Source organism: Triticum aestivum, chromosome 4B, assembly GCF_018294505.1.
Source record: "Triticum aestivum cultivar Chinese Spring chromosome 4B, IWGSC CS RefSeq v2.1, whole genome shotgun sequence".
Classification (NCBI taxonomy): domain Eukaryota; kingdom Viridiplantae; phylum Streptophyta; class Magnoliopsida; order Poales; family Poaceae; genus Triticum; species Triticum aestivum.
In genome coordinates, this window is record NC_057804.1 from 327,570,730 (window position 1) to 327,581,227 (window position 10,498).

The 10,498-nt window shown below is 43.9% G+C and overlaps 1 protein-coding gene across 1 annotated transcript; it reads left to right on the plus strand.

Annotated features, from left to right (window-relative positions):
- The first annotated feature begins 208 nt into the window (after positions 1-208).
- LOC123092102 (probable protein S-acyltransferase 17) lies at positions 209-9,431 on the plus strand. Its single transcript, XM_044513783.1, has 10 exons — positions 209-496; positions 573-666; positions 5,199-5,293; positions 5,374-5,541; positions 6,185-6,257; positions 6,331-6,383; positions 7,230-7,321; positions 8,311-8,363; positions 8,454-8,579; positions 8,939-9,431. Exons 1-10 carry the CDS (start codon positions 348-350, stop codon positions 9,212-9,214), a joined length of 1,179 nt encoding a protein of 392 aa, XP_044369718.1. The 5' UTR covers positions 209-347; the 3' UTR covers positions 9,215-9,431.
- Positions 9,432-10,498: the final 1,067 nt, after the last annotated feature.

The window sequence follows — 10,498 nt, forward strand, 5'->3', positions numbered from 1 at the left end:
TGAGGTACCAACATCAGACATGCCAAGGTACTTCTCAGTTTTTTAGATGAGTATTTTTTTTGGGAAGAAGTTTTTTTAGATGAGTAGAGTGTGTCACTTTTTTTTGAGACACGTAGAGTGTGTCACTTGTGTCATCAGGAGAGGAGGTGACAATGACCTTGGCCCTTGGGTACATGTGGGCTGTGGCTAGTGATTTCGTAGGCTTCGGCTTCGGCTTTTGTTTTCTTCCGACGGGCCACGAAGCGGTTCCATTGACTCTCTCAATCGAAACCCAGTTCTGCGTGGGCCGGGAGGGTTGGAGTGAGGAGCCGACGAGGCGGCAGCGGAGGGGGATCGCCGGAGACGGGATGGACGTGCCGTGGCTGCTGGTGGCGCACGGGTCCGTGACGGCGCTGGTGGTTGTGTCGTTTCTCTGCGGGCAGTGGCCCATCTTCGAGGGCACCTTCGTTCAGAGCATCAACCACTTCCTCACCTCCGGAGCCTACCGCCACTTTCTGTGCGCGCTGCACGCCTCCTCCCGTTCCCTCACACCGCCTCTTCCGCTTCTCACTTAGTGAAGATTGTTTGCGCAGGCGGCTCGTGCAGGCGGCGTGCGGTACTGGAGCCAGGGATCTCGTGCTCGGCGTCGAGCAGTACTGCTGCGACCGCCCTAACCCTATCCTGCAGGTGCACGTGGTGCTGAGTATCTATGTGTGTTGTAACGCCTGCTCATATCATGAAAAGTTAGGGTGTTTGATTTTGATGCTATGTTATGCGAGATTGTTGCTTGGGATTGGCCGATATGATATTGCTCTCTTATGCTGAGTTGAATCAACCAAGGTAGAGAATTTATTGAATCAGAATGTGGTTGGTTGAATAGAAAAAGAGTTTGTCAGGGGTTTTGGGGCTGTTGATGATGAATGGATGAATGTTGAGCGATTTGGTGGTTGGTTGTCTACAGTTATGAGATATGCTTTGTTGTGTAAATCTATTGCATTTTCTGCACAAATTGGATGTGCATCTAAATGGTGCCAATTGAGAAGGGACAGTGGAGTATTGAGTTGTGTCAGTTGTGTGAAATTTTAAGGGGTTCCATGCTTGGCTTATTTCTACATTTATGGTGTACTATTTCCATCGGAGGGCTGGTTTTGGGGTTTTGGGGTGGGCTAAAAGTAATTGAAGAATGTCATAAGGGCATACTACCTCCGTCCTGGTTTATTAGTCCCCTTTGTATTCCATGCCAAATTTTGATCTTAAATTTAACTAACAAAATGTTAATGCATGTCATAAAAAATAATATAATTGAAAACTATGTTCGAATACGAATCCAATGATATAATTTTTGGCGACATGCATTAATATTTTGTAAGTTAAATCTGTAGTCCAAATTTGGCACAAAATACAAAGGAGACTTATAAACCAGGACGGAGGTAGTACTTGTTTGGGAGCTGGTTTGATGCATCTAAGCTACATGTGAATTGGTGCCTGGTTGGTGGGAAGCCTCACAAGTAATGGTTGGTCCATTTTTAATGAATGGGTGGTGCTTTGGTCTTGTAGTTGCATGAGCATGTAAATTATGGGGAAGTGGGGAAGAGTGAGGGGAGAAAACAAATGGAACTAGACAAAGATGAGCTGAGTGCTGGGTCACTTGGAATGGACAAATCTCATGGTTTAGTAGTTGAGCTGACGTAAGATCTTTGCACTGATTCAGTAGTGCATTATTAGAGTTACTACTATGAAATTATGATGCATACATAAAATGCACTTGTCCTAGCGGTGCCATCTATGAAATGTTTGCCGCAAAACAAAGTCAGTACTTGGCCTGAAAAATAATTAAATTGTCAGAGTTGTGTCGAATATTATTGTACAAGTTAGGTTACAGTTGGACTTGGAGTCGTACGGTGTGTAGACAGGATATGAAGTCGTGTCCAAGTAGGACACTTGTATCCTAAGCCTCTCATATATAGTAGGGGTAGACACACGATGTAACCTATGCCAACATAATAGCACGGGCACGCGGGGGAGCCGACGGCGTGTGCCGGCGCCCGGGCGGCCGGGGTGCGGTATTGTGACAGTGTCACGGGGAGGAGCACCCGTAGTCAAGCCCCGGGGATGTAGCCATGATGGCGAACCTCGTTAACAAATCTCGGTGTCGTGCTGATGTGATTGCTTGGTCCTCGGTAGATCGACGGAGTGCCTCGGATTATTCTAACAAGTGGTATCAGAGCAAGGTTCGATTCTAAGGCTGGAGATGTTGATTTAGAGGTGGAGCAGAATTCGCCGAATCGATTGGTGGTCGGGACCTGCGACCGGAGAAGATCGATGGTAGCGGCGGGAGTTCTGTTCATGTCGGAAGCAATCAGAGGCACCAGGCGGCGTCATCAGCGGTGTGCAGTGACTCGAGGCCGTCTCGGCGAGATGCGATGGGCAACGAACAACGCGTTGGGCGAGCGTACAACGGCAGTTGGCGTCGACGAGATCGATTCGCTCGATCGAGCAGCAGATCGATACGAAGCCGCCGCGGCGTGTTTCCGGAGGACTCTGCGAGTTTGATCGGTCCAAAGCAAGGTGGCCTGGTGCGGCCCAGGAGGGTGGCAAGGCCCAGTCGGGTGAGGCGGCTGCTAAGGCCCATGGTGGCGTGGAGGCCGATCGGCTGAAGTTCCAGGCTGGTGCCACGGGGGTGCTCTGGTGCAAGGTGAAGACCTGCTGCAGATCAGGCACAGGCGTGTGCAGGCAGGCTGCGGTAGGAGCGGATCGGTTCGCATGGCTGTACAGTAAGCACGAGTTCATGGTGTGGCGTTGACTGCGATTTGAAGCCGATACGTAAGATTTTGTTGTTGAAAAAAAATCGTTTCCAAGAGCTGCTACAACGTGAGTCCCAGCTATCATCAAGTTGATCCAAAGCGTGAAAAAGCAAAGTACAAGAAAAATAGTCAAAGAAAGTCACGTGGTGCTACATGCATGAAGCTGCTTGAGCTTGTTGCTAGAGTATACGAGAGACTACAAAGGGACTACTTCTGGTGTTCTTCGCATTGTTCGCCGAGAAGATGACATGATGTTAGCAGGTGTTGTTGTTCGGCATAGCAGAAAGGGGAATCGAGGATGGTGACGTGCGTATAAGGCTCGGAGGAGTCTGGAGCTCGTCGTAACATGATCATGCAAACACAGGGCGTCCATGCAATGCACAGTTGTGCGAGGCGGACACGACGCAGGGTGGAGCATAGTCACAGTCGGGTAATTTCGGTTGGGTCGGACTGGACTGTCTGACGGATCGACGTGGATGTCGGTCAAAGCAGAAGACGGCGGTGATTTCAGCGACGACGACATAGGAGCGTGATGTTGATGGTGGCTGACTTCTGGGGCATGGAAACACGTGGTGCAGGCCTGAGGGCTTGTGCGGCTTCGACAAGACTATGGCGCAGGGTTGATTCAAGGCAGTGCACACATGAGAGTTTGAAATCGACGGAGCGCGGGGGTAGCATAGCGCAGCTACATGGAGTCATGTTGAAGGTGGAGCTGGAGTCTGATGGATGACTATGCTCTGAGCTGATGGAGGGGCTACAGCGTAAGTTAACAGAGAGTCGAAGCCTATTTCAGCGGGATAGCGAGAGACACATGGATCGGACTGGGTACCAGTGGTCTGATGGAGATGTGATACTCGGCATCGGTCGGTGATGATCGGTGGTTCTCTGCAGTGGGGGTTGAGTAGTGTGGTTCGCGACCCTGAAGACTCGACCAGGACAACAGAGGCTCGACGCGGTGATAGCGGCGAGGCGTGCGGTAAGCACGGGACACAGTGACAGACCAAGGCACTGGTGGTCAGACATGTGGTCAGACAAAGTGTGCAAGGGTGCTGAAGTAGTGTTGACGAGTACCAGATTCAAGTTGGTGACTGGGTCTATCGGTGCTAGTTGATGGACAGGAGTTGACCATGGAGAATCTGATAAAGTGGCGGAAAGTCTGAAATTGTCAAAGGCTGAGAGAGTACATGGCCGTATATTCTGTGGTGTTCAGTGCACATGGCAAAGTGCGGATGACAAATACAGAAGGAGGCGGAGTGCTACAGCTATGGGACATGCCAGAGACTATCCGGAAGAAGGGTGAGACAACTGCGAATTTGACTCAGGGTGACACAGGGCGACGGTGAAATTCCTTCAAGTTTCAGACAAGCAGTCAAGAAAGAGCGCTGATGTTGAGTTCAGGTAACTCTTATATGTGGCGTCCAATATGTGAGTTGTTCACTTTCACGCAGACTTGATCGGTGTGTGTGGTGTTGGATGGATACTCTGGAAGTTGGAAGCACAAGGTAGAGTAATGAGGAACTTAATTTTACTCGAGTGTTGATTGTGAAGAAGACAAGAAGGGACTACAGTTGCAGGTGGAGTCACATGGAGTCTGGGAGTAGCAGCGGTGCTCATGGCGCTCTCAAGTCCAATGTACATGGAGGTTCGACGCACGAACGAATTCAAGGTGGTGGAGAATATTCGCCAAGGTGGAGTTTGTTAGAGTTGTGTCGAATATTATTGTACAAGTTAGGTTACAGTTGGACTTGGAGTCGTACGGTGTGTAGACAGGATATGAAGTCGTGTCCAAGTAGGACACTTGTATCCTAAGCCTCTCATATATAGTAGGGGTAGACACACGATGTAACCTATGCCAACATAATAGCACGGGCACGCGGGGGAGCCGACGGCGTGTGCCGGCGCCCGGGCGGCCGGGGTGCGGTATTGTGACGGTGTCACGGGGAGGAGCGCCCGTAGTCAAGCCCCGGGATGTAGCCATGATGGCGAACCTCGTTAACAAATCTCGGTGTCGTGCTGATGTGATTGCTTGGTCCTCGGTAGATCGACGGAGTGCCTCGGATTATTCTAACATAAATCACTGGTCAAATATGGAGCCTACTATGTTTAGGAACTTCTAATCTGTTCGCAGCAATAACCTCTAAGCTTCTCCTCCTAATCATACCAGCTGACTATTTCAAAGTGTTAGATGTGCCATTTTTTACGTTTATTTTCATTTTTGGAACATGAGCCTGCCCTATTCTAACACTCTCTCATGGTCCTTATCTCTGCAACTGATTTACACTCCTTTTTTTTTTGTTTACTCTGGTTCCTCTATTTACTTGCTTTGTAGTCTTATAGCAGCATAACCATTAGGTTTGTCAGAAAATTGCTTACTTATGCAACATCTTATTTGTGATTTTTTTTTCTTAACTGCAGGTTTTTTATGTTGCCATAATTGGCGGAACATATTTTATAATAGTGCAGTCATCTTTCAAGTACATTCCTGGGTATTACGTGAGTGTATTGCACAGGTATCTCGTTAACATTTACCAATTTGCAAGACAGTCATTCCTTTCTCCATTTTTGGCAGTCAGAGATCTTGCTCTTGCAGGTACCTGAGCATTGTGGTTGTTTCTATTGGTGCTATACTCTTTGTCCTCACTAGCTTTTCTGATCCTGGGACTGTTACTTCTGAGAACGTGTCTCAGTATGTATCTGCCTATCCTTTTGACAACATTATTTATGTAGAGAAAGAATGTTCAACATGCAAGATTACCAGGTATGCTATTTTCTAGTGATTAGTCATACCATGGCTTAATAATTTTAGGTGTTGCCGTGCTTTTACTTTTGTGAATGATTGAAGAGAATAATTTAATCACAATAGTTTAGAAGTCTAACTGAATAAAGGTAAACCACACTGATTATTGTAAAAAAAAATACCTGATTATTTTGGGACTTTTCTCGAGAGGCAATTATCTCACCAAGTAGAAATCAGATTTGCTCTATATGTTGGCTATTGTACTTGCATGAAATTTTAAAATTCTTTTACTTTCCGTCTGTCATGGATTTGATATGAAGCATGTTGTGGTGCGATCAAGGTTTTGGAGCGGACAAATTGTATCCTAGAATTTAAGTTGACAGAGCTCTTTTGTACTTGCATTCAGTAGAAGGTGTAGATATTATTTGATGGTATGCTGGTAACTGTGCAAGTATACTTTGTAGTTTCGTAGACTAATTAACTATGATTGATCCATCATAAGTGCAACCGATAAACTATTAACTATTATTTTGAAGTTTTTATGAAGTTATGATCATGCACTCATGCTACAATGTATTGTAAATATGTGTTGTTCTCTTTGTTTAGTGTTGTTCATATCAATCTGCTTTATTTGACATCCTAATAATGGTTCATTGATATGCAGACCAGCTAGGGCAAAGCACTGTAGAATATGCGATAGATGTGTGGCTCGATTTGATCATCACTGTGGATGGATGGTACTTTTATTTGCTGCTTGATGCTTGATGGTATCTTTGGCTTGTTTATATCCTGAAATTTGTTTTGATACAGAATAATTGCATTGGGGAGAAGAATACTCGCTCTTTTGTGGCCTTCTTATTTTGGTGAGTTTTCTCTTACCTTTTTTCCTTGTTTCTTTTCTTTTGGCTACATAGATAGTCCCAACTCCCAAGGATCCATGACTCCATTCAGTTATCATCGACAAACCCCATTGTGCTATTCAATTTTCTTTTTGTTTCTTAGCATCATCCTTATTAGTACATGTCAGACTCCTAATTTCTCATCCTCTTGGCACCCAATAGTATCTCTCAGTTACGAGCACCAACCATGGAGACATTAATAAATGTGACAAGCCCACTAGGTATTTCAAAATAGATATATATAGCTGGCAAGTTATTGGGAGCTAAAAGATTGAAGCGGAAAATATTATTGTTGAAGATGTGACTTACCTTCTAAATTATTTATAAATAATTTACCATGTACTATCCAAGTGCAGTTGTTTAAATATTGTATGTATGATTATGCCCTCCGTTCCAAAATATAAGGTTTATAGTCAAACATGTGCATGTTTGACCTAGTTTTTAGAAAAAATATCAATATCTACAGACCAAATTTGTATCATTAGATCCATCATGAAAAGTATTTTTATATTTTATTTATTTGTATTGTAGATGTCGGTATTTTATTCTATAATCTTGGTCAAACATACACAAGTTTGACTTGCACGAAAATCGATAAACCTTATACTCTGTATGTCTAGTTGTCTGCAGTTTGGGACAGTTGGGGCTGTAGTTCATTTTAATTTGTGTTACAGTCTGTTTAGGAAGATTGATCTGCTACTTGGTTTTAAAACCTATACTAATGCTGGTAATATTAGATCAACCTGTTCAAAGCAGATCCTTGCACTTTTCTTGCAACTTTACATTATTTATGTTTCTCCTTCATAACAGGCATTTTCTTTTATGTCTGTATGGAGCAACTATCCTTGGTTTCATTGTTGTTGGTGAATTGAAAGACAAGAAAGTTGTCTACATACTGACAGGTTATTATTCTGTCCGTTCTAAGAGCTCACACTCTTGTCTAACAGGAATGTCTTCTCATGCTACATTTAACCCGAACCATATGTGGAGGAGTGTTTAATCCTTTTATTCCCTTGTGGCGTGATATAATAAAACTCGTCTAGTAGAACTATAGGTGAAATTTTTCACCATCTTGCTGATTTTTTGTGTTCTCGTATTTGAATATGAATGACTCAATACCCTTTGAGGAGAAGTTATCTAAATCATGTGACATAAATTATGGAAGAACTCATTTCACTTTATATTTCATTTAAGCATTATACTCCATCCTTTTTTGTTTACTCTGCATATTAGCTTTGTCTCAAGTCAAACTTTGTTAACTTTGACCAAGTTTATACAAAAAACTATTGACTTCTACAATACAAAGTCAATATCGTTAAAATCATCATTGAATATATTTTCACATCATATATATTTTTTATTGTGAAAGTTTTTTCTATATACTCAACTCCGCCTATGTCTTCTAGGCATAGCCGGTCCCAAGCCCGGGTAAAGGAGGAGGGTTGTGATAGGCTTGGCGAGCCAACGTAAAAACTAGCCAGTCCCATAGGTATGAAACCGATTTGAGCGAGAGTAGTACTAGGATGGGTGACCTCCTGGGAAGTCCTTGTGAAAGAGTTTCATATCTAAGGGTTGTGATAGGCTTGGCGAGCCAACGTAAAAACTAGCCAGTCTTTTGGGTATGAAACCCATTTGCGCGAGAGTAGTACTAGGATGGGTGATCTCCTGGGAAGTCCTCGTGAAAGGGTTTCATATCTAGCCTACCCCAACTTGTTTGGGATCAAAGGCTTCGTAAGTAAAGTGTTTTTTCTATATACTCGGTCAAACATTATAAAGTTTGAATTAGGCCGAAACTAATATGCGGAGTAAATAAAAATGGAGCGGGTATATGTCTTCCTTCATAAGTTGTCATTTTCTGTTTTCTAATTGAGTTGTCGTTGGAATTTGACAGTTTATTATGGCATTGATAATTCATTCTCTGGCCTGTTTCCCCATATTGCACAGGTATAATAGAGGAATGAATAGAAATTTTTGAGTCCATCAGCATTCAGCACCCTATTCAGTATCTAACCTAACTTATGGTCACTTTTTCAGTGGTTGCTTGCTGTCCATAACACACAGATACTTTTGGTTGTATTTTTGGGTATAATAGCGTTGCTTCTTGGGGGGTTTTGTGCTTATCATGTACATCTTTGCTTATCCAATACGACTACGAATGAGGTAACACCTTGCCACACGCTTCATTTGAAAATTGCCAAATTTTCCATCATTTAATTTGTCCTTTTCTGAGGCTTCAAAAGCGATCACCTGAGTTGATCAATGAACCATGTTCTAATTAGTTTTTGCGAAGGGGTTCTTTGAGTAGACAGGAGAGGAAAGTGAGATTTTCTTTCAATGAATCATCTTAACAATGTTGATTTTACAATGCCTCTTTCCAATAGAGGCATAGTGGTAAGACTATGTCGAGTAATGGAAGCAGTAACCCTAATGAGGATGAAACAAGTTTGAAGCATGTTATTAATACAAAAATGTCTTTCTGGACTTTCTTCTTCCAACTCATCTTGTGAAAATTAATGCAGACATTCAAATGGCAAGACTACATTTTCTGGATGAAAAAGGAGAACGCAGCGAAAGCTAGCGCATACACACTGAAGGCGAGCATCAACGCAGCCAGCAGTGAAGTGCAGAAATCGCCGCCAAGCAAATGGAAGACGTTCTTCTCAAGGTCGAAAACACGGGCCGAGGAGCCGGTCGTGAAGAATAACATATATGACGTTGGCTGGATCAGGAACCTGTGTGAGGTGATGGTACCTTTATCAGAGCGGAGGTCGTTCTCTTGCAAGAAGTCGGAATGAAGTGAAATGCTGTTGCAACTGTTGTATGACTTAAGTGTTGTATATCCATGGCGTTGTAGAATTTTGGGAACATTTCCCCTCCTCCCTCATACACTGACATGGTGTTAGGGCCGTGATCGGAGCGAAAGTAATTAACTGTAGATGACAGTCTGTGCAAGTCGTTTTTGCTTGTATCAATCCTGAAGCAATCAATAGTTTTGGCATTTTGATTACTTTATTATCTGGGCACTAGTCCGTTATCTGGAAAGCAATCAATAGTTTTGACATTTTGAATATTAGCATATGTACGCCCTATTGTATCTCGTATCAACTCATATATTCATGAGTAGCTGTATTTGTTGCGGTGTCCATTTTGTTACCAAGTACTCCCTCAGTTCCTAAATATTTGTCTTTCTAAATATTTTAATAAGTGACTACATACGGAGCAAAATGAGTGAATCTACACTCTAAAATATGTCTATATACATCCGTATGTGATAGTCCATTTGAAATATCTAAAAAGATAAATATTTAGGAGTTGAGGGAGTATGACCTTACGTGTATGTTATAGTCATGTTGGGGTGACTAAGATGCATGTTATAGTCATATGTTGGGGCGACTAAGATGCGTTTCTATCATTAGCGAGGATTACAACGTCTTCACTGCGGCTAGGACCGCATGTTGGGCGTTACACCACGTCATGGGCATGTTGCTCCAACACATAATCGCTGTCATCGTGGTAGAGGTTCTTGCCGCTGGACTCCTTGTCGGCGTTGGGATTGCCGTGGCTTTTGTCATCATTGTCGTCCCTATATCTAGAGGATGGGCTCCCTGGCACGTTTGGCGTGGGGCAGCCTGAGACAAGTCAGTAGAGAGCATCCATGCCAGCTCTGGTGTCTACTCGTCTTTGGGCTGTGGGGCCGAAAAGCTGATGGCGGTCAACCAGGGACATCAATTCTGCTAGCATCCGAGAAGAGTCATTAGATTAAGCACCTCGAATTACACAACGCCATGAAGAATTATGACATAAGACATACTCGTGCTATGGGGTTGGTCTCGCTGTGACCGGAGTCCACCTTGTTGTCCGGGAAGTCGCTAGCTTTGCCTCTGCATAAAAGCGAGAGCACCCCTTTCATGGATTTGCCCTTGTAGAAGTTGCCCCAGATGGCCCGGGTGGCGTCATCCTTTCCATTTAACATCCACATCGAATGCAGCTGAGCCTGGAGAGGCTGGACGCCGTGGTTGAGAGCCACGTGCATGACGAGGAAGTGTCACCTTATCGTTGACCAAGTGAGCCACCTTCTT